This window comes from Loxodonta africana, chromosome 27, assembly GCF_030014295.1.
Source record: "Loxodonta africana isolate mLoxAfr1 chromosome 27, mLoxAfr1.hap2, whole genome shotgun sequence".
In the NCBI taxonomy this organism is placed as follows: Eukaryota; Metazoa; Chordata; class Mammalia; order Proboscidea; family Elephantidae; genus Loxodonta; species Loxodonta africana.
Genome location: NC_087368.1, coordinates 36,682,739 through 36,707,371, shown reverse-complemented (window position 1 = coordinate 36,707,371; position 24,633 = coordinate 36,682,739). Strand labels below are relative to the sequence as shown.

At 52.9% G+C, this 24,633-nt stretch overlaps 1 protein-coding gene across 1 annotated transcript in view; it reads right to left on the bottom strand.

The window, feature by feature from the left end:
• Positions 1–14,972: 14,972 nt before the first annotated feature.
• Positions 14,973–24,633, bottom strand: part of CTDSPL (CTD small phosphatase like) — a 141,110-nt gene continuing 131,449 nt past the window's right edge. The window contains 2 exon segments of the mRNA XM_064277484.1: positions 14,973–18,762; positions 23,550–23,735. Coding sequence (XP_064133554.1) covers positions 18,637–18,762; positions 23,550–23,735 — 312 coding nt within the window. The 3' untranslated portion in view covers positions 14,973–18,636.

Below are 24,633 nucleotides of genomic sequence, written 5' to 3'. Positions count from 1 at the left end.
TTGAACCGCTGACCTTTTGGTTAGCAGCTGAGCACTTAACCACTGTGCCACCAGGGCTCCTGGCAAACAGGGACAGGCTCTTGAAATAGGAATCCGGTAAGCAAAGACAGGCTGTGCACACAAGCACAGAACTGCAAATTGACCTGGGTCTTCCAGACAGAGTTAGGAACAGGCTATATGGACAGAAACAGGCTCTGCAAATAGGGATAGGGTCTGTCAACAGGCACAGGCTCTAAAAACAGGGACAGGCTCTTGAAATAGCACTGAATCTTGTGAGTAAAGATAGGCTGTGCACACAAGGACAGAACTCCAAACTGACCCTGGTCTTCCAGAGTTAGGAACAGGCTATGCAAATAGAAAAAGGGTTTGCAAACAGGCTTAGGCTCTGTCAACATGCACAGGCTCTGCAAACAGAGACAGCTTCTTCAGACTGAAAATGGGAAGGAGAATGGAGAAAGTCTACATGGAGAGCATGCACTGTAAAGACTAAGGCGGGCTCTGCAAACAAGGACAGACTCAAGACAGGGAAGGCTGAGACAGCTAAAAGCTTTACCAATGAGGGCAAATTCTGCGAAAAGGAGGGACTCCAAAGATGGGCATATGTGCTCCAGGGGACACAAGGTCTTCTGACAGAGATGAGTTCTGTAGACAGGGACAAGCTATGTGCACAAGGAGAGCCTGTGCAAAGAGACACACACTCTACCCAAGGAAATTTAGACAGGATGGAAAAACAAGCAAAGGTTCTGAACGCTGACAAAAGCTCTACAAACAGTCACAGGTTCTATAGGCATGGAGGAGCTGTGCAGATTGGGAACGGCTCTGCAAATGTGGATGGAGGGCAGACCTTTAAGAAAGGGACCGTCTGCACAAGGGGTAGGCTCTGCAGATACGGACAGGTATGTAGACAGACAAGGATCTGCAAACAAGGACAGCATCTTCAGGCAGAGAGATGCTTCCTAGACAGAGGCAGGGTGTTGAAACAGGCAAAGGCTTTCTACACATGATCAGGCTCTGCAAACAGACTCGAATCCTGAGCTTAGGGGCATGGGAGCAGACTGGGCAAACAAGCATGAGCTCTGCAAAGAGATTCAAGTCTGAAAACAGATACAGGCTCTGTATACAAAGGCTGTACAGACAAATGCTTTGCAGATAGGGAAGTTTTACAAGTACACACAGGCTCTGCAGATAGACAGGCTCTGTAACAGTGACACCTTCTCCAGAGAGGGACAGGATCTGCCGGCAGGGAAACCAGCTGAGTGCTCAAGCATGAGATTTGCACAAGACCTCGAAACCCGGCTGAGCTCTGCAGACAGTCCCAGGTTCTAAAAACAGACACAGGCTTAGTAGAAAAGAATGAGCTCTGGAGACAGATCAAGGCTCTGTCAATAGGGCCAGGCTCTGCTAACAGGTGCACATGGAAACAGGAATAGTGTGCAGGCAGACATAAGCTCTGCAAACAGGGATGAGCTCTGCAGAAAGATGCAGGTGCTCCGAGACAGACACAGCTTACCGCTGACAGCAATAAACTCTTCATAAGAACAAACCGTGCACACAGATAGTTTCTACCTGGGGAAATTCAGGTAGGCTGCGCGAATAGGCAAAGGTTCTGAAAAATGTCATAGGTTCTATAAATAGAGGTCAGGTTCTGCAGACAGAACCTGGCTCTTAAACAGGAAAAAGTTCTGCAAACAAGGATGTATTCTGGACACGGAGACACTTACTGCAAAGGAAAGAGATTCCTTTTCCTAAACAGGTAAAGCTTTGCAGAGCACCAGATAAGTTCTTGGACAGGGCTGAACGCTACATGCAGGGTAGTCTCTGCAATTAAACCAAATCTTACACACGGGGAGATAGGGACAGGCTGTTCAAGGAGACTCAGGCTCTAAAAACACAGACTCTGGACATAGTCACACTCAGGACAGACAAAGGCTCTGCAGACAAGAAAAAGGTTCTGCAAACAGGAACAGGTTCTGCAAACAGGAACAGGCTCTGCAAACCCAGGACAGACTCCGCACACGAGGACTGATTCTGAAGACTGTGACGGCGTCTTTCACAGAGACAGGTTCAGCTGTCACGAGCAGGTTGAGCAAATTAGCCATAGGCACTCCAGACAAACAGGGCTGAACTCTGTTACTGCCACAGACTCTGAAAACAGCCGCAGGCTCTGCAAACACGGACTTAGCCCACCCTGGGTTGTGCTCCGTGGTTCTGAGCGTGTAAAGGAGGGAGAGAAGCATGGAGTGAGAGTTATCTGGGGATGCAGGGGGCTTTTGATTTTGTTACATCTGGGCAGGTCAGAGTCTACTCTGTTCTCCACTCCCAACCACCTGAGGCTTCCATGCATGCAGACAAACTCGGTGCAGACTTTGATCATTGCTTCATCCATGGAAGCTCTCTGCACGTCTAACCTAAATCCTGCCAGCTGCAACTTTCTCTTCTTGCTGTTGCTTTGCTTAATAGACCCAGAAGTCACTTCTTTCTGAACTTCTCACTCCTGGTGGCCCTGGTATGAGGGTAACTTCCCTCTTCCCAACTCTAGCTGTGTCTTATCAGCAGCCAGGACGCCCTTGGCTCTGCTGACCTGCGTGACCAGTGGAGACAGGGTGAGAGGAGAGATACAGAGTTACAGAGCCAGAGACAAGCGGGGCAGGGCGGCACAGAGTGGCCCGCATCCTTTACAGCTTTGAGTAGGGCCCCTGAGGGCTGGGCCCTGGTGAGCTCACAGCACACTGGGGGGAACACCCAGCTCTCTCAGAGAGCCAAGGCAGCAATGGAAGTGGGGGGATGCAGTGGGGAGCGCTGCCCAGAGCTGAGTCATGCTGGCTGGCCGGGAGGCTGCAGGCAGGGTAGGAGAGAGGGCAGCCAGCCAGGGAGTTCAGGTGGATTCGTGACAGCATGCAGACCCTCTGTCACGGACTGAATTGTGTCCCCCAAAGATGTGTGTCAACTTGGCTGGGCCATGATTCCCTGTATTGTGTGATCGTCCGCCATTTTGTGACCTGATGTAATGATCCTGTGTGTTGTTAATCCTAACATTTATGATGTTAATGAGGCAGGATTAGAGGCAGTTATGTTAACAAGGCAGGACTCAATCTACAGGATTAGGGTGTATCTTGAGTCAATTTCTTTTGAGATATAAAAGAGAGAATTGAGCAGAGAGGATAGGGACCTCATGCCACCAAGAAAGTAGTACCAGGAGTGGAGTGCATCCTTTGGACCCAGGGTCCCTGTCCTGAGAAGCCCTTAAACCAGGGGAAAAATGATGACATGGATATTCCCCCAGAGCCAACGGAGAGAGAAAGCCTTCCGCCAGAGCTGGCACCCTGAATTTGGACTTCTAGCCTCCTAGGCTGTGAGAGAATAAATTTCTCTTTGTTAAAGCCATCCACTGTGGTGTTTCTGTTACAGCAGCACTAGGTGACTAGGACACCATCCACCGTGGTGTTTCTGTTACAGCAGCACTAGGTGACTAGGACACCATCCACTGTGGTGTTTCTGTTACAGCAGCACTAGGTGACTAGGACACCATCCACTGTGGTGTTTCTGTTACAGCAGCACTAGGTGACTAGGACACCCTCCTAGCACCCTATGGCAACCCCTGGAGTAGAAGATTCCTGAGGGCAGGGGCTTCGGCCTTTTGATTCCTGCTGGATCCCAGCTGCTTGGCACCTAGTGGGTGCTCAGTAAATAGTAGTTTTTTAAAAATATAATATTTTATTGTGTTTTTGGTGACCGTTTACAGAGCAGTAAACGTTTACAGGTTTTCTACACAAACTGTACAGTGACATTGGTTACATTATTCAGTCTGTCAACATTTCAGTAAATGTTTGCTGAATGAAGTGTGTGACAGTGACACGAGTGACAGGCAGACATGGGGATTATGTGACGGTGATACCGAGTGACACGCACCGTGACTGTGATGGAGCCACAAAAGGACATGCAGGCACCATGCAGTGACACTGAGGGACAGGCAGACACTGTGCCCACATGATGGTGACACCAAGGGACAGATGCTGTGACCTGTGACAGCAATGTGACCACCTGAGGGTGACCTCAATCAACAGAAAATGTGGAAAGGTGCCGAGTCGCAGGCATCGTGACATATGAGGCGGGCCAGGCGAAACAGTGAGAGCATGAGGGACACAGGCAGTCATAGAGACCATAGGGCAGTCACAGTGACCACAGGGCAGTCACAGTGATCAGGGCAGTCACAGTGACCACAGGGCAGTCATAGTGACCAGGGCCACACATGAGTAGGAAGGATGAGGTGTAGACCCCGTAACAGTGTAAATCAGTGGCAGACCAACAGGTCCAGGGAGCCCTGTGGGATGGGAAAGTCAAGGACAGCCAGGAAGTTGAGACTTGGCAGGTTTCAACTGGGAGGGGTCAGCAATGCTTCCCCCGCTTCCATATCCAGCCCCAGCCTGGGGAGCCAAACTGTTAGCCCCCGCAAGGCACCCAGGGTCTGAGGATCCCCATCCCTGTGCACCCTGTGTCACCCTCTCCCAACTGGGGTCTGGGGCAAGTTGGGGGGGAAGGGATGCTCAAAGGGTGGGGTCCCTCCTGCGCTGGTGCCACCTTTTTTCCCCCAGGGGACCTCATCCTCCCCTCCCTTATAAGAGCATCCCCTCTTATCCTCCACAGCCCCTCCTTCCCCCAGATGATCCCTCTCTGCCCTGGGAACTCCCTTCTACCCCCGACCATGGCCTCACCCCCCTCCCTCTCCTCCTAGAAGCCCCCTTCTCTCTCCTGACACCCTTTCCTTCCCCCGGGGCACCTCTTCTCCCCCCAGGGTGCCCCCTTACTCCTGAGGACACACCCTCCCTCCCCTGGCATCCCCGTCTTTCCCTGGGCACCTCCTCTTTCTGCCCTATGCCCATTGCTCCCCCGACACGCCTTCCCTCCCCTGGCACCTCCTCCTTTCCCCGGGCATCCTCTCCCACCTCTGCCCCCGCCCCAACCCCGGGCGCCCCATTCCTGCCCCAGATGCACCCTCCTCCCCGGTGACTCTTCTTCCCATCGGAGCCCCCTTCTTTCCTCAGGTGCCCCCTCCTCCCCCTCAGGTGTGCCTTTCCTCCCTGCTCAGATACCTGCAAAGGGGCGGGTCCTGAGGCTACTTTGCCCAACTTCCTGGATAGAGGGGGGGAGGGGCGCTATCTGCTCAGGTGGGAGCAAGGGGGCCTCGGGCCCCAGGCTCACCGGCTTTGTGGGTGATTGAGATCCCCACTACCTCCACTTTGGTCCCCACGGGCAGCTCAGGCCACAGCTTCCTACCCCATCAATCCTCTCACCTATGGGGAGCCTGTGCCTCTCCAATTCTGCCCGCTCCTCTGCGCCCCCAAACCCTGTGCCCCTGACCCGGAAGCCCCTTTCGGAGTCCAGAGCCCCTCCGTGTCCAGCTGTGCCCCGTGCCCCCCTTGCCAGACCTACCTGCTGGAAAGCGCTCGGTGCCTTTGCCCAGCGGCAGTGCGGGGCGGCCACAGGGCCAGGCTCTGCCCACCGCCCTCCCCCAGCCCAGCTGAAACTCAATGCGCGCTCCCGCCGAGGACACACCCCGCCGCTGAGCGGGCTGGGCCTCCACACTTCCTCCATCAGTTAGTCAGTCAACAAATATTGACCTACCTGTGGGGGCCAGCGGCCTCCCCAGGGCCGTGGCTGAGTTGGCCAGGCTTTCCCTCGGCAGCCAGAAGAGCCGGTGATGGAGGTCTGGGTGGGCCAAGCTGCTGGGGGTGGGATACTCGGTGATTTCCATTCTCTGGGACCCCAGTGGGGCTCCTGACCCCTGGCTGGCTGAACGGAGCCCTGGCTGAGCTCCGAGGGCCAGGCCACCCCAGCAAACTTTAGGAAGAACTGAAACTAGGGCTGGAGTGGAGCCGGCTCTGTGAGACCCGGTCACTGAGTGAGGTGGGGAAGGTGGCCAGGGCTCCCTCCCTCTAGGCATTTCTGCTGTCAAAGTCCCCTCCTCACCCCCGTCTGCCTGGGTTCCCAGCCTGGCACGGCTCTCCCCAGGGAGCTCTGATACCCATCGTGGGAGAGGCCAGTCAGCCCTGGCAGGAAAGACACCTCTTCCATATCTTAGGGTGGGGGAGGGCCCTGGCAATAGAGCCTTCCGGGGACTCCAAGATCACAAACAGGAGACCACAGGCCTCCTTCCCAGACAGTGTGGGCTGTGCTTCAAGGTCATACTGACAAAGCCTGCCCACTGGCCTCCAGGACCCTCACCCCACAACAGTTCCTGTCACATGGGTGGTGGACTCCAGGAAATCTGGTTCAGTCTATGCTCACTAGGCCCTGCAGCCAGTGTGACTGCGTTTCGCAGACGGAATGAATGGGTCTCTGTGATGAAGGGACACCTGTGTCACAGCACACTGGGTGAGCCCTGTGTATACCAGTTATCTGCTGATGTGCGTGTGAGAGGTCTTCTGTGTCACAGCGCAGTGGGTGAGCCCTGTGTACACCAGTTGTCAGCTGACTGTGTGAGAGGACGCCTGCGTCACAGCATGCTGGGTTAACCCTCTGTACACCAGTTGTCTGCTAACATGTGTGAGAGGACGCCTGTGTCACAGCACACTGGGTGAGCCCTGTGTATAGCAGTTATCTGCTGACGTGTGTGTGAGGTCGCCTGTGTCACAGCACACTGGTTTAGCCCTGTGTACACCAGTTATCTGCTGACGTGTGTGTGGGAGGTCACCTGTGTCATAGCGCAGTGGGTGAGCCCTGTGTACACCAGTTGTCAGCTGACTTGTGTGAGGACGCCTATGTCGCCACACAGTGGGTGAGTCCTGTGTACACTTGTACACCAGTTGTCTGCTGTGTGAGAGGTCACCTGTGTCACAGCACACTGGGTTAGCCCTGTGTACACCAGTTGTCAGCTGTGTGAGAGGACGCCTGTGTCACAGCACACTGGGTGAGCCCTGTGTGCACCAGCTGTCTGCTGTGGTGTGTGAGAGGACGCCAGGTCACAGCACACTGGGTTAGCCCTGTGTACACCAGTTATCTGCTGACGTGTGTGAGAGGACACCTGTGTCACAGCGTACTGTTAGTCCTGTGTACACCAGTTGTCTGCTGTGGTGTGTGAGAGGATGCCTATGTCACAGCACACTGGGTTAGCCCTGTGTACACCAGTTGTCAGCTGTGTGAGAGGACGCCTGTGTCACAGCACACTGGGTGAGCCCTGTGTGCACCAGCTGTCTGCTGTGGTGTGTGAGAGGACGCCAGGTCACAGCACACTGGGTTAGCCCTGTGTACACCAGTTATCTGCTGACGTGTGTGAGAGGACGCCTGTGTCACAGCGTACTGTTAGTCCTGTGTACACCAGTTGTCTGCTGTGGTGTGTGAGAGGATGCCAGGTCACAGCACACTGGGTTAGCCCTGTGTACACCAGTTATCTGCTGACGTGTGTGAGAGGACTCCTGTGTCACAGCGTGTTAATCCTGTGTACACCAGTTGTCTGCTGAGGTGTGTGAGAGGATGCCTATGTCACAGCGCACTGGGTTAGGCCTGTGTGCACCAGTCATCTGCTGACGTGTGTGAGAGGATGCCAGGTCACAGCACACTGGGTTAGCCCTGTGTACACCAGTTATCTGCTGACGTGTGTGAGAGGACACCTGTGTCACAGCGTACTGTTAATCCTGTGTACACCAGTTGTCTGCTGAGGTGTGTGAGAGGATGCCAGGTCACAGCACACTGGGTTAGCCCTGTGTACACCAGTTATCTGCTGACGTGTGTGAGAGGATGCCAGGTCACAGCACACTGGGTTAGCCCTGTGTGCACCAGTTACCTGCTGATGTGTGTGAGAGGACACCTGTGTCACAGCGTACTGTTAATCCTGTGTACACCAGTTGTCTGCTGAGGTGTGTGAGAGGATGCCTATGTCACAGCACACTGGGTGAGCCCTGTGTGCACCAGCTGTCTGCTGTGGTGTGTGAGAGGATGCCAGGTCACAGCACACTGGGTTAGCCCTGTGTACACCAGTTATCTGCTGACGTGTGTGAGAGGACTCCTGTGTCACAGCGTACTGTTAGTCCTGTGTACACCAGTTGTCTGCTGAGGTGTGTGAGAGGATGCCAGGTCACAGCACACTGGGTTAGCCCTGTGTACACCAGTTATCTGCTGACGTGTGTGAGAGGACTCCTGTGTCACAGCGTGTTAATCCTGTGTACACCAGTTATCTGCTGACGTGTGTGAGAGGACGCCAGGTCACAGCACGCTGGGTTAGCCCTGTGTGCACCAGTTATCTGCTGACGTGTGTGAGAGGACGCCAGGTCACAGCACACTGGGTTAGCCCTGTGTACACCAGTTATCTGGTGACGTGTGTGAGAGGACTCCTGTGTCACAGCGTACTGTTAGTCCTGTGTACACCAGTTGTCTGCTGAGGTGTGTGAGAGGATGCCTATGTCACAGCGCACTGGGTTAGCCCTGTGTGCACCAGTTATCTGCTGACGTGTGTGAGAGGACGCCAGGTCACAGCACGCTGGGTTAGCCCTGTGTACACCAGTTATCTGGTGACGTGTGTGAGAGGACTCCTGTGTCACAGCGTACTGTTAGTCCTGTGTGCACCAGCTGTCTGCTGTGGTGTGTGAGAGGATGCCAGGTCACAGCACACTGGGTTAGCCCTGTGTACACCAGTTGTCTGCTGATGTGTGTGAGAGGACGCCTGTGTCACAGCGTACTGTTAGAGTCCTGTGTACACCAGTTGTCTGCTGAGGTATGTGAGAGGACGCCTGTGTCACAGCACACTGGGTGAGCCCTGTGTGCACCAGCTGTCTGCTGTGGTGTGTGAGAGGACGCCTATGTCACAGCACACTGGGTGAGCCCTGTGTACACCAGTTACCTGCTGACGTGTGTGAGAGGATGCCTGTGTCACAGTGTACTGTTAGTCCTGTGTACACCAGTTGTCTGCTGAGGTGTGTGAGAGGATGCCTATGTCACAGCATGTTGTCCTGTGTGCCTGTGATGTGACAGTGTGTCAGGTGTCCTGTCTGCTTGTGATGTGACAGTGTGTCTGATGTCTGTCTGCCTGTGATATGAGTGTGTCAGGTGTTCTGTCTGCCTGCGATGTGACAGTGTGCTGGCTCTTCCTGTTCACTCACCCATGTTCCCACGTACCCTCCTGCCCCGCCCTGTGCCTGGCTAATCCTACGTGTGCTCTCTTCTCCCACTTCCTCATCACCGTCTCTCCTCGGCCTACTCCGATTGGTCTCTGCTCTGACCACTCCTAGCTCCTAGCACTCCTGGCTGTTTCCAAGGGCACCAATGCCCCTTTCTTGCCACAGCTTCTGGTTGGTCCTGCCCTCCCTCTCAGCAGCTGGGACCCTGCTGACTCTTCCTTTTGAATTGCATTCTTCTCTAGGCCTGCAGGTCACCCCACACCCGAGTTTTGTCCCCACCTCACCGGGCACTCCTCTGTGTTGTGGCTTCTGCATGTCACCGGTCACTGGGCTCAGGCCTCAGCTCCTGTGTCTTTTCTATTTTCCTCCAAGCTCCAGTCCCATAGAAACGCTAGGTCTCTACCGGCTCAGACTCCCATTTTCCCTCCCCCTCCTGCCATCTCCCTGATCTAACTGTCCTGTCACATCTCTCCTGCATCACTAACCTCACACCCAGAATCCACATCAGGCTTCCGAATGCCTGCCCTCAGAGCCACCTCCTCGAGCCTCAGGAAGTGGCACAGACATCCAGCTGTTTGCTTAGGCCCCTAACCTGGGAGTAATCCTGGGCTCCTCTTTGTTCCTCACCACCCTACAGTGAAGCCATCAGCCATTTGGTGTCCTGAGCCTCACTAGGTCTCTCTGGACTCCTGCCCTGGTCCAGGAGCCAGCCTCTCCCCCCAGTTGGTAGCACATACCTCCCTCTGTGTGTGTCAGCCTTCCTGGCTTCCTTTGTCCACCCCCACCCCCTGCCACAGTGCCAGAGGAATCTTAACCACAGATCAGATCACTCCGCTCCCTACGTCCAAACCCTCTAGTGGTTTCCCTTTCAAGCCCTAAACTGCCTGTCCCTTTGGCTATATGGCCCATCACTCTGCTCCTTGCTCACCATGTTCTAGTGACAAGATTCCCTTTGTCCTTTGAAGATGCCAAGCTCACTCTAGTCCCCAGACCTCTGCACTCACTGTTTCCTCTGCCTGGCAGCCCTGCCCTATGTCTCCCCATAACCAGTAAAAACCGGTTGCCGTCCAGTGGATTCTGACTCACGGCGACCCCATGTGTGTCAGAGAAAACCCTGTGCTCCATAGGGCTTTCAAGGGCTGATTTTTCAGATGTAGATTGCCAGGCCTTTCTTCTGAGGTGCCCTGGGTGGACGTGAACTGCCAATCTTTAGGTTGGCTGCAGACTGCCTAGCCATTTGCATCACCCACAGCTTCTCCTTTTCTGTATTTAGGCCTCAACCCAAATGGCACCTCCCCCAGAGCCCTTCCCTGGTCACTTTAGCTAAAGCAGTCCCCTTATGGTGGCATAGTGGTTAAGTGCTGTGGCTGCTAACCAAAAGGTCGGCAGTTTGAATCCACCAGGCACTCCTTGGAAATTTTCTGGGGCAGTTCTACTCTGTCCTATAGGGTTGCTATGAGTCAGAATGGACTCGACAGCAATGATCCCCCCACCCCCCCCACAGGGCTTACCACTTCTCACCTTCTTAGAGCTTTAGGAACCTGAGTCCTTTCTGACGTGGTTCCTTGTTCTGGGTCTGTGTCCCCAGCAGGATGGTGGGCACCTGTGGGCAGGGCCTTGTTCACGGCTCTATCTCTGTGTCTAGAATCATGCCTGGTATACAGGTATACAGCAGCTGCTTAATAAATGTTTACTGACACGCTCCTCTCGCCTGTGCATGACCCAGTGTGGGGGTCTGGGCTGTCCTCAGGCTCTGTCCTGAAGCCAGGGCCGCAGTGGATTACAGCAGTTACTTGAGTCAGGCTCCCATCCCATTCCATGCTCACTGGCTGCATAACTTTGGAGACACCTCTTAGGCTCTCTGAGCTGGCATTTGCTGCTCTGAAAAGCCGGGGTGCACCCCTCCACCTCAGCAGCTTTGTGAGGGGCACAAGGATCTAAGAACGCTCCCCCCATAATTCTCCTCTGGGTCCCAGGGGCCCAAGGACCTGCGGAGGGGGTAGAGCTGTCCTACCCCAGAAGTGCCTCACCCTGTGATCCTGTGACCCCAGGGCCAGGAGGGATGGCAGGTGGGGCCCTAGGTCCTGGCTTAGGGTGGAGGTAAGCAGCACCGCTTTGTGTCTGAGACAATGTCCAGCTCATGGCTATCACGTCTGGGGCACAGAGAAACTGAGGCCCAAGGCAGCAATCACAGGCCACCAGGGTGGTACAAGGCTGGGTGGGAGGTACCCAGAGCAGGAAGGAAGTTTCCACTCTCCCATCTCCCCCTGCCCGATGATCTAGAGACCCCTGCTCAAGGAGGGCTGTGGGGGTCAGATGGCCCTCCTGATGGGCCTCGGCTAGCGCCACCCTGTCCCTGGCTCCCTTGTCCCACTGGCCTCCTCCCGCCCCGGGCCCACGGTCCACCCACCCCGCAGCTTCCCCGGCTACTCTACTGCTACTGTGTTCCTTCTGGGCTTATCTGGGCAGGATGGCCTGGCCTGCTGGGTGTCAATATTGACAAACGAGGCAGTGTGACCCCGTGGTGTGCGGGAGGGGCGCCGGAAGCCAGGCCCGGCTCCTACAGGCCCCGCCCCAGAACCCATTCTGTCCAGCCCCCACCCCCTCCAGCCCTGTCCCATCTAGGCCCCGCCCCAGGCCCCGCCCCTCCAGACCCTGCCGTCTCCAGACCTCGCCCACTCCAGCCCCATGCCCTCCAGGGTCCACTCCCTCCAGGCCCCGCCTCCCAGCCCCAGCCCCTCCAGGGCCCACCCCGTCCAGACCCCGCCCCAGGCCCGCCCTCCAGGCCCCGCCCCGGGCTCCCTGGGCTCCGTTCAATGTTGGCATCCAGGGAAGGCCCTGTTGGGTCTCACCTGAGTCAGATGCAGGTGCAGAACATGGCTCTGTGGAGTCCGGATCCTGCAGGGAAGTACAATCCTCGAGAGCTTGGGGGAGAAAGTGGGACTTGCCTGGCGGGGGCCTGCCACCGCCCTGGCCTGACGCCACTGGGGAGAGCAGCCTCGGGTCCGCGTGGCCCAGATCCGGTCCTGCCCTGCTGTAGGCCGCAGGAAGTGACAAGGTCACCTGGTGCGCACAGCCCGGGAGCGACTCCAGGGAGGGCACTGCCCAGGGAACCGCTGACCAGGAAAGGCCAAGGAAGGGTCCTAGCACCCTGCAAACGAGGAGGCGTCGCTGACTGGCAGACCTGCCCAGCGACACTGCCACCTACCCACCAGTGCTCCTGCAGGCCAGCCTGGCTCCTTCATTTCTGGGGCTGCAAGGCTCCCTTTGCTCCCAGTGGGCAGTGTGACCCAGTGCTCATGTGTGAAATGGGGCATCCACTCTGCTCCCCACTCTGGTGGCCAGCTTGAAAGCTGGGTGCTGTCAGCCAGACAGGCTCCTCTCAGGCCTCTTCCTCAACCCACCTCAGGAAGGCTCCTCTTGGCCTTGACTCCCAACGTCCACATGGTTTTCTCCACACTTACCTGGGTTTTCTGAATTTTCAGCAAAGAACACGTACGACTGATCTTTTAGGTAAAGCAACCGGTCATTTCCCCAAAGCCCTTCCCACAGCTTTGCTGTACCTGATGTCCGCTGGCACTTTTGGAAGATGTACCTGTCCTCTGCACCTGGTCAGGGCAGGGGTTCTCAGCCCTGGCTCACCTCAGAGCCGTTGGGGGCAGTTAAACATGCTGCAGGTATCTTCCCTGAGACCCGGATGTCAGTGGTTTGGGCTGGAACCAGGGATCTAGGCTTTTAAGAGCCCCTGGGTGATTCTAACGTGCAGTTAGAACGGAGAGCCACTGAACCAGCTGATGGGCCTGCAATGGGGATTTGGGGTGGTGCGCTCTGGGGCCTGCATGTCCTCAACCTGAGGGACTGAGGTCCAGTGTGTCTCCTTGGAGGTCAAGCTGGTGTCCATGCCAGGCCTTGAGCAGCCATCGACCCACTGGCAGCCCTGGCATGGGGCGGGTTGGATTTGCCATGTGAGCACCCCAGGTTACTCAGGGGACTCTGCCACAAGCCCCTAGTGTACCCCTCACCCAGCCAGTGTGTCATTCCCAGGCCCCCTTGCCATCTTCCTGCTGTTCCCAGCCGCCCCCTTGCCATCTTCCTGCTGTTCCCAGCCGCCCCCTTGCCATCTTCCTGCTGTTCCCAGCCGCCCCCTTGCCATCTTCCTGCTGTTCCCAGCCGCCCCCTTGCCATCTTCCTGCTGTTCCCAGCCGCCCCCTTGCCATCTTCCTGCTGTTCCCAGCCGCCCCCTTGCCATCTTCCTGCCGTTTCCAGCCGCCCCTTGCCATCTTCCTGCCGTTTCCAGCCGCCCCCTTGCCATCTTCCTGCCGTTCCCAGCCGCCCCCTTGCCATCTTCCTGCCGTTCCCAGCCGCCCCCTTGCCATCTTCCTGCCGTTCCCAGCCGCCCCCTTGCCATCTTCCTGCCGTCCCCAGCCGCCCCCTTGCCATCTTCCTGCTGTCCCCAGCCGCCCCCTTGCCATCTTCCTGCTGTTCCCAGCCGCCCCCTTGCCATCTTCCTGCTGTTCCCAGCCGCCCCCTTGCCATCTTCCTGCTGTTCCCAGCCGCCCCCTTGCCATCTTCCTGCTGTTCCCAGCCGCCCCTTGCCATCTTCCTGCTGTTCCCAGCCACCCCCTTGCCATCTTCCTGCTGTTCCCAGCCGCCCCCTTCCCATCTTCCTGCTGTTCCCAGCCACCCCCTTGCCATCTTCCTGCTGTTCCCAGCCGCCCCCTTCCCATCTTCCTGAAATCCCGGTACTCTCAAATCCCAGTTAAGAGACCTTTTAGGCACCTGTACCTCCTGCCCACCTGCTCAGGATCTGTGGTTACTCACAGGGACACGGAAGCTTCAGGGGCAGCTGTGATTCACACCCATTTGTCTGTTTGCTTGTATGCACAGGTGTGAAGCAGTCATGGGCACGGGGCAATGTCAGTAATGCTGAGGGGAGGGAAGAGAGGGCACGGGAGCAGACAGGAGACAGCCCAGGAGCCCCGCCCGGGGAGGACATCAGAGTGACCGGTCTGTCGGTGAGCAGGCGTGTACCTAGAGAGGATGGCAGAGGCTGGCCGTGGGATATTTGGGGTTTTGTCTCTGGGGAAAGATTAGGTCTCCTGGGCTGACACACACACCCTCCCATATTGTTCTGGATGAGTACATATGCCTGACAGAAGCCTGGGGCCCTGTGGCAAGACAGGGTGGGCTGCAGAGCTTCGTCTTGCTGGCCTGTTTCCTCAACCACAAAACAGAGGTAAGGCCCATCTGCCGAGATTGCTGACACTGGTATAGGGTCCCTACAAGTCAGAGTTGACTTGACGGCAGCGGGTTTTGGTGTTTTGTTAGCCGAATCGGGCATGATCATGAAGAATCTGAGCCAGTGGTTAGGAGCTTGGCTGCTAACCAAAAGGTCGGCAGTTCGAATCCACCAGCTGCTCCTTGGAAACCCTATGGAGCAGTTCTGCTCTGTTTTTAGGGTCACTGTGAGTCGGAATCGACACGACAGCAATGGATTTTTTGGTCGATGAAGAATCTGAGTCCTGAGAGGGGTGAGGCCTGCCCAAGGCCCTACCAGGGGTCCCCAGCGGGGGGGACCTGCTGCCCCTCTCACTGGCTGGAGGTGAGAATGATAAGCCAGGCTGCTTCTGTCTGTGGAGAGGGAGCCCACCTGTCCTAAGCCCTTTGGGGTGACCGACGATTTGGGTAGATTGGTTTTCTAGCTGCCCCCTTGGGTCAAGGCCTGAGGCTCCTGCAGCCCTGCTCCCATCCACCCTGTCTCCCAAAAGCGGGGGTGCCAGGAGACTGGAGGCTACGCTGGGGGGAGAACGGGGGCGGGGGAGAAGCGCTGCCATTGGAGAAGCAGTCAAGCCACAGGAGAGCGCAGCTTCACATGTTTATTTTTGGCAGGAAGAAATCATTGCAAACCTCGAGTGACAGTACTCGGCCCTGGAAACGTGCACATTCCACATGTGGGATTTCCCAAGTCACACCGTGTTGTTTACCACATTTGGATGTCCAGCAGAAACCCATGACTACCCAGACACCAGCATCCCCACTGCCTGGGGGTGTCTGTCTGCAGAGAAGCTCCCGGGAGAATGGAACAGGACAGACGCGATCAAATTACAGTAAAAGGGGAGCAGAGGCAGCCAGCCCGTTCTACACAGGTAACTGCAAGCACTTCAGGCCACTCCACTCTTCTGGAGCCCTGGCATTGCCAACTGTCCATCACAGCACCTCACTTCAGGCCACTCCACTCTTCTGGAGCCCTGGCATTGCCAACTGTCCATCACAGCACCTCACTTCAGGCCACTCCGCTCTTCTGGAGCCCTGGCATTGCCACTGTCCATCACAGCACCTTTAAGAGCAGAGGCACAAACGTCACGAGTGTTTGCCCAGAGGGCTGTGCGGTTCTGGATTTTATTAGAAAGCCATCTCTTCAGGACAGGCCTGGAAAACGTCGCTAGGTTAGACAGACTTACAGACTTCTTCTTTTTACACAAGTCCGAGTGCTGCAAAAATGAAGAGCGTCATCAGGGCATCCAGGTGTCCTCAAAACAAGCTCATCAAGACTGTACCACATCAAGGAGCTTCCCGCCCACCGGCAGTAGGCGATAGTCCCTTTTAGCGTACAAATGCATCGTTTACAAACAGCAAAATGGGTGAAACCGCAGACGGACAGGTAGGATTCCAGGGCAATGGAAGACAGTGCTAATGGCCTCCCCAGGGCCTGGGCACCTCCACTCGAGGCCCGGCCAGAATTTCCAGCACATGGTAGCGGGCTGGGCTCCATGAGCCCAAGTCTCCTGTCCCAGGTCTTAACGTAAAACATACTCATCCAGGAGACTATGTTTTAACCCTGTACAGAAAGGCCGGTGGAAACTCAGTAGGTTAGACTTTCCTTTTGGCTAAAAGAGCTGGGGGTTGTTTTGGTAACATGGGGAATACATGGCACAGAGAAAGCGCTAACAGGTTTCATTAAGTTTTAAAGCCCACAATTTAATAAAAGGTAATAATTAAAAACAATACCCGTATTTACCTTAAAAAAAAAAAAAAAAAAACCCAAACATTCATCTCATTTCTTGACCTTAGGTTAGGATTCTATTGCTTCATTTATATGTAGATGATTAAAAATATATATCTATATATATAGATAGATATTTTGATTATGTACATAAAGCAAAACCAGGGGTTAAAATAACAATGGAATTTTGGGGTATGGTCAGATAAGGTGCACAGATTCTAGAGCCCTCGGAGGGTTTGCTGGCCCCCCCCAAGACATTCTGTCTGTGGTGGCAGGAGCTGGGCTCCGTCCCCATAGCTCTGTGCTGGCCTAGTGCAATGGTGCTCACGGGTTCAGGAACAATTGGATGAAGGGTCTGGCTCGAGCCCGCCAAGTGTCTTCACTCCACCTGTCAGTGGAGCACGATTCCTAGGTTCTGTTCCCCTGAAATATTCTAGAACTTCAGTCCTCTCTGCCCCCTCCTCCAAATAAGACCCTGTGATGCCTATGAAGAAGGGGGCCCGGGAGAGGGTCTAAGGCTCTCCACCACGGTCTGTTTGTGTGTGGATTTCAACACATGACTGACACTTGACTGCAACATTCAAGACATTTAAGGCAGCGGGTTCACTGAACAAGAGTGTTCCAAATAAAGTTTTATGGCGTATGCAATCTGCCACCTAACTGTCATCTTGGAAGTGCCCAGCAAGGGACTGTTTCCGTTTTAACTGGCGTGTGGATTACTGGGTTCGGAACACTTAGAATGTTGGGGGACTTGGTTACCCCTGAATACTTACTTCTGTTCTGAATGGAGAGCAGTCCACAGACCAAAGTGCTGTTAAGAGGACCTGGTTGGCAGCTGGCTTTGTTACTTTGTGAATGAAAGCAAAAAAGAAACTTTACTTTGACCCCAAATTTCCAGTCTTGTTGGTGACAGTTTCACCCACCAGTCGCCGGCCGAGGACCAGCCCACAGAGAACTAAGGCGATGGTGCCAACACCAAAGGGTTCTTTTTAATTATTAAAAAAAATACTTTATAGACTGTCTTGTTGTCCAACAAGGATCATGGCACTGCTCAAACACGTCACTGCGAAAGGCTGCAGGGGGCCCCAGCATAGGGGAGGGAATCCCTCCTTCTCACGGCTCGGGCGGTGAGTCCTACACCTGGACAGGCTTCCTCAACCCTTGGCTCAGAAATAGGCTGTGCTTCAGTGGAGAAGACCAAGAGACGGACTCGGGCCACATGGGCTTGGTGGCTGGTTGAGGCCACAGTTTCTCAGGAAAGAACAGTCAGTGGGTGTTGACTGCTGTGTGAAATGACAGCCACCCCTGTGTGTACTCTCGGCCCTTTGTCTTTATGCCTGTCTGAATTCCCACTGGCTGGGGCCAGGAAGAAGGGACATGGTTGGTGTGTCTGCAATGGGACAGGCCACCTCTGTTCTGAGCCTGTCCACGTTTGCAGCTTAGCCGTGAGCGTATTCTGAGCATAGGCACAGTGGCAAATAACAGTGTAACAGCCGCTGGTCAATTCCATTTGGTGGCAGCTCGGTAGCAGCAAAGAAAATCCCCAGACAGCTCCATGTGTATCCGGCTTTTGGAAAGGAAAGGTTTAAAAATCAATGAACGGATTTTTTTTTTTTTTTTTTTTTAGGTATATATATATCTAAGGGTTTTAGGATATCTTGTGACTTCTCTACCCAAAACAGTAACGACTGCAACAATGAAACAAAAAACACACAAGGATGGCAGTAGTGTGAAACCAAAAGTGACATGACGTCACTTTCCAAGGGGAAAAGGTGACCTTGAGACAAATCTATCACCGTCAGAACTAATAATATAAAATATCTGTCATTTCCTAGAGGGTGGAGCCGGACGGCTGCAGATACGTCCCACACCAGGTTAGAAATCAGTGGAGACAATGAGACAGTCACAAAAAGCCTCCCGATCAGGAGCCAACCCCGCCGCGTGCCACAGGTCGCCAGAGCAAAGCCACACCTGTTGGGAAATAGGCTCTACGGCTCCCTCCCCTCCCTCACCAACCCCCCCACCCCGATATCAGGTTCTAGAAAATTGTGATGTTTATCTTTTTAGCGCATCTAAGACAATAAAAGACTAAAAGATGTCTGGAAATATGCTGCGTAGAAAAATTAACTCTCAGCTTAAAATAACATTCAGAAAGGCACTTCATCCTGGCAAGAGATTCGGAGTCAGGTCGACTGCTCCGAGCTGGGGCAGAAGGGGACGATACTTGACAGAAAGTCTGATAGGTATCAAGCTTTTTTTTTAACCAGTTTTTTCTTTCTGGTATGTTTTCAGAAAAGCAAACCCAGTAAAATGCACGTCCCTTTACGAAATTCATTAAAAGAGTTCTTTTTAAAATAGTTGTTTCTGTTCTTTAAAAAAAACAAAAACAAAACCAAAAACCAACAGGTAGCGATGGCCACGTTCACCCCGCGGCCTGGAGCAGGGTGGCCTTGCTTCCGCTCCCGAGGAGGAGCTGGGCCTGGCGGGTCCCCAGAGCGTGCGGGCGGGGCGCAGAGGCCGGGGCTACCTATTGCAGAGTCTGTGCAGCATACTATACACGTCGTCCTCACGGCTCAGGCCCTCGAAGAAGGGGATGAGGTCCAGCAGCTCCGTGTCCGTCATGTCATCGAACCAGGACTGCACAGGCACCTGGAAGACAGTGGAGGGGCAGCAGAGCTGGATCCGGGCTGGGGGCTGCTCCTAGCTGCCTGGGCTCCCGCACCTCTTACGTTTTCTTTGGTAAGGAGGCTGGTGTCTAGAAACCACCATCACCATCACTACTTTGTCTGTTCCAGCCAAGGTCAACCCAAAGCCACCTGGTTTGGGAGACGGCCTTCGACGGCTCATGAAGGCAAAGTTAAGCACATCCAGTCTGAACGCTTCCGCCTGAGTGCAGAAGATGCCAGGACTATCCCTGCTACTTGCCAGTTTCAAACAGTACTTTCCATTGCATCAAACCCGCTCTTCACCCCGCAGAGCACTCGGAGGCTACCGGACAACCACAGATACCGGGGAGCCCGCCTGGGGCGACCTCTGCCTGGGGCTACCGGGGCCATGCTGCAGGGCACAGAGAAAGGGAGAATCTCCTCCCATGCTTAGCAGTGAGCAGTGAACAGCACAAGTATAAAATTTCGGGGCACTCTGAAGCCACTGGCAAAGAGAGGCGTCTTCCTTGGTTTCAGGCAGAGGGGTCGGGAGGGGAGGTCGAGGGGGTAGCCAAAGTCCAAAGAAGAGACGCAAAAAGAAATTTGGGGATACCAAAAAAAAAAATTTTAAAGTAACATTTTTGGCCCTTTTTTACAAATCTAAAGACAGCTTTAAAAAAAAGCCTGTTGCCCTCGAGTCGATTCCGACTCACAGCGACACTACAGGACAGAGTAGAACCACCCCATAGGGTTTCCAAGAAGCGGGTGGCAGACTTGAACTGCCAACCTTTGGTTAGCAGCCAAGTTCTTAACCACTACACCACCAGGGCTCCAAAGACAGCTCAGGAACATGAAAATTCATTATGTAATTTAATTGAATACTGTAAGGATTAGTGAAATGTGACCACTTCCTCTATCACAGAAGGACCAATGTTCTACTACCTCACTCCTGTGAAGTATCCAGGACAGGCAAACGTCTAGAGACCAAAGCTTACGAGTGGTCACCGGCGGGGAGGGGGTCGCTGTTTAGCCGAGTGGTCACCAGGGCGGGAGGGGGTCGCTGTTTAGCCGAGTGGTCACCAGGGCGGGAGGGGGTCGCTGTTTAGCCGAGTGGTCACCAGGGCGGGAGGGGGTCGTTGTTTAGCCGAGTGGTCCCCAGGGCGGGAGGGGGTCGCTGTTTAGCCGAGTGGTCACCAGGGCGGGAGGGGGTCGCTGTTTAGCCGAGTGGTCACCAGGGCGGGAGGGGGTCGTTGTTTAGCCGAGTGGTCCCCAGGGCGGGAGGGGGTCGCTGTTTAGCCCACACTGAGCTCCTGTTCATGGTGATGAGAAATCTGGCTACGGACTCTGGCGTTGGTTGTACGTGATTAACGTAATCAGTGTCATTAAACTGTACATGTGAAAAATTCTGAATTGGCCAATGTCGTGTTATATACGGAGCTCTGGTGATGCAGTGGTTACGAGCTTCATTGCACACCGAAAGGTCAGCAGTTCAAATCCACCAGCCGCTCCTTGTATACGCTATAGGGCAGTTCTACCCTGTTCTGCAGGGTCACTATGAGTCGGAATCAACGGCAACAGATATATAATAAACCAAATATGTAATTATGTTAATATCTTTAGGAACCAAGAGTTTCAGCTCAAGAGAGATACAAATACAAAAACAAAGAAGTAAAAACTCTTAAGCTGAACTGGAAAAACCACTGAATTTATGAGCTAGTTTCCTTTCTAAAAATATGTATTTTTTATCTTTCTCTGAAAACGCTGGTGGCACAGTGGTTAAGTGCTAAGGCTGCTAACCAAGAGGACAGCAGTTCAAATCCACCAGGCACTCCTTGGAAACTCTATGGGGCAGTTCTACTCTGTCCTATAGGGTTGCTTTGAGTCGGAATCGGCTCGATGGCAGTGGTTCGTGGGTATCTTTCTCCAGTCAAAAGGTCTAGAAGCAAAAGATAGCACAGAAGCAATGAGGACCCCTGGCAGCTATGTCATGCGTTCCGAACACCCTTTCCACTGCTGGGAACCAGGGCTCCACAGAGAAATGGCCAACTCCAGGGCTGAAGCAGGAATGAACAAGATAAGCCTGGAACACCCTGTGCCAGAAAGCAAGAAAACTATCAAAAACTATTGTTATTTGAAAGGGTTTCCACTGCCGATGGGAAAATCCGAGTATCAAACAGCATAATAAATGTACTGGATTGGAACAATCAAAGACATAAAAATCCATGAGCTCATGATGTGATAGTGAAAAAAAGAAAAAAATCATTGGTTACTTCTGAAGATCGCTAAAGCAGCAACTCATTCGTTTGAAAATGAAAGAACTGAAGAAAAAGGCCTAAGTCTTTAGGGTTCCTTCCTCATTCAAACATTCCAGCTGTGCTTGAGGGTAATCAGCAGAGGATGAGGCTAAGTTCCATTTTTTTTTTTTTAAACAGAAGAATTCCTGCCAATGAACGCAGAAGGAATGACAGAATTTAGAAATCACCATTTTGCAATTCTTAACGGAACAGTGGATGGAGGCAGTGACAGTCATCAGGCAAAGGTTGATCTGAAGTCCACAGGGGGCCCTGAATGAGGAAGGAACCCTAAAGACTTGGGCCTTTTTCTTCAACTCTTCCATTTTCAAATGAATGAGCTGGACCCAACGATCAGTTTTAAGTCATTAAAAGGGGGATAACCTGACATTCTGCACCTCTTGATGTGAAGCCACGTAAACTATAACGCTTACAACTTATGCTGTATTCTTGGGAAAAAAAAACAATACCGCAGAGGTCTAACTACTTGTTTAAAGAAAATATGAGGGATAGAGGACGATGTTAACCACCAGGAGACTACGGGTAGATAAATTCAGAATTTAGGAAATTTCTACAAGACCATGATCAGGGTTTCTTCAAGGAATAAATGGCATGGAAAAAAAAGGGGGTGGGACGGGGGGAAGAAGTGTCAAGATGACAGAAGAATTGAGACATATTAACCAAAGCAATGTGTGGCCCTTGCTTGGGTCCTGATTCAAACATTCCAAGGGTAAGAAAACATTGTCAGATTCTAGGGGAAATATAAAGAGTTTGGATATAAAATAAAATTAAGGAACTGTTAATTTTGTCTGGTGTGAATGGAATTGTGACTATATTAGAAAGTAGCCCTTATCTGTTACAGGGCCCTGGTGGCGCAGTGGTTAAGAGCTCGGCTGCTAATCAAAAGGTTGGCAGTTCGAACCCACCAACTGCTCCTTGGAAAGCCTATAGGGCAGTTCTACTCTGTCCTACAGGGTCGCTGTGAGTCGGAATCGACAGCAATGGGTTTGTTGGTTTTTGATGAATTATACCTAGTTTGGAATATTTTCTTTCTTTTTTTTTTTTTTTTGTTACAAGTGGGGCTATAGAGTTCTGGACTCAAGGAAAGGACTTTCTGTAGGATATCTTGAGTCTGAGAAGCCTGGGTTTGGGAGGACGCATTCTCTCCTGGTTAACCTGCCTCAGCTGAGGGTGTGGCGTGGTGGCTGCTGTTGAAGGTGAGCAGTCACCAGAGGCCTGGCTGACTTCTCCTTCCCCTGGAAACACTGGTTCTGTTCTCAGAGCTGTGCTGTACGCAGTGAGTGAGCAGGCACCCAGGGGCTGCCGTACTTCACAGAGTTTTATGTAGAAAATATTCCCCCTGTGTATTTCCTAGACATCATTATGAGGCTGTAGAACCTGACAGCCCTATCTGGAAACCTTACTGAAGTGTTTCATTCATCACACACAAAAAAAAGTCTGTTGCAGAGGTCACTCAGGCCTTCTGAGTCCACATGGGTCATGAAGCCTGGGGCAGCAGTCAGCTCCACGGGGTTACTGACAGACAGACCCTTCTCAATAGCAGTACTTTTATGGATTGACTTGTGTCCCCCCAAAATGTGTGTCAACTTGGCTAGGCCATGATTCCCAGTACTGTGTGGCTGTCCTCCATTTTGTGATCTGACATAATTATTGTATGTGTTATAAATGCTAACTTCTATGATGTTAATGAGGTAGGACTCAATCTACAGGATTAGGTTGTATCTCGAGTCAACCTCCTTTGATATATAAAAGAGAGAAGCAAGCAGAGAGGAAATGGACCTCCTGCCACCAAGAAAAAAAAGCGGGGGCAGAGCGCATCTTTTGGACCAAGGGTCCCTATGCTGAGAAGCTCTTAGACCAGGAGGAGATTGATGACAAGGACCTTCCCCTAGAGCCGACAGAGACAGAATGCCTTCCCCCTGGAGCTGGCACCCTGAATTTGGACTTTAGCCTCCTAGACTGTGAGAGAATAACTTCCTGTTTGTTGAAGCCATGCAGCTGGGGTGCTTCTGTTACAGCAGCACTAGATGACTAAGACAGACACTAAACATGCTAATGAGAAGATACAGGCGTACTGAGTACTTCCTGTATCCCAGGCACTTTTCATGCACTGCGCCTTACCGAATCCCCCAAGAATGAGATAGGCACCTCCATATCCCCCCGCTTTGACAGATGAGGCAACTGAAGCCCACAAAGTTCAGTAACTTGGTCCATGTCATGTACTGCTAAGGGGTAGGGATTTCACCAAGAAAAAGGCCAAGAGAGCTTCTCTAGGTGCTAAAAAAGTGGAGCTTGCCTAAAATCAAACAATAGTCAAAAAAAGGAACTGCTGTTTTTAAACAACTTTAAGAAGTTATGATTGACTAAACAGAAAAGTAAAAACAATATATTTTGCAAAAAAAAGAAATAAAGTGGTGCTTTCTTGGCAGTCAGAAAGCTTAGATGAAGCCCCGTGTTCTCTCTCGTTGGGGTTACTCACTGCATTCTCAGGATGGAAGATGTAGGAGGCAGGCGAGTTGTCCACGATTATCACTTTGCTCAGCTCCCGTCCAAGGCGACTGAGGTCCTTCACGTAGTTCCCGCGATGGAACACGCAGGATTCTCTGAAGAGCCGGGCCCGGAACACACCCCAGCGGTCCAGCAGGTCAGCCACAGGGTCTGCATACTGGAAGACAGACATCACAATAAAGGCTGGGCACCTGAAAGAGCCCAGAACCCCTGACTTACTGCAGTGAGATCCATATTCCTTTTTAAAAAGGAGATACAAAAAGACTAAATGTGGATGCCCTGAGAGACTGAGCTACTGGACTGAGGGCTAGGACTGTGATCTTGGGGGACATCTAGCTCAACTGGCATAAAGACAGTGTTCTACAACTGACCGTGGTGAGTAATGACTGGGGTCTTAAAAGCCTGTGAGCGGCCACCTAAGATACATCTACTGGTCCCATTCCAGCTGGAGCAAAGGAGAATGAAGAAGACCAGAGACACAAGCAAAAAGATTAGTCCACGTGACTAATGGACCACAACTACCACAGCCTCCACTAGACCGAGCCCAGAACAATTAGGTGGCAGAGATCAAAACAGACAGTCCTGGGCAGAGAGGAAGGAAAATGTAGAACAAAAGTCAAATTCAGAAACAAACAAAAAAAACAAGCTCGCTGGTCTGACAGAGACTGGAGAAACGCCAAGAATTTTGCCCCTGGACACCCTTTTAATTCAGTACTGAAGCCACTCCTGAGGTTCACCCTTCAGCCAAAGATTAGACAGGTTTATAGGGCCAACAATGATACACGTGAGGAACGTGCTTCACAGTTCAATCGTGCATTTGAGACCAATGGGCACACGAGCCCAAAAACAAAGATGAGAAGGCAGGAAGGGACAGGAAAACTGGACGACAGGAAACAGAGAGCCTGGGGTGGAGAAGGGGAGAAACTGTTGACACATTGAGGGGGTGGCAGCCAATATCACAAAACAGTTTATGTATTAAGTGTTTAACGAGAAGCAAATTTGTTCTGTAAACTTTCATCTAAATCACACACACACACGCACAAAAGCTGAATGTG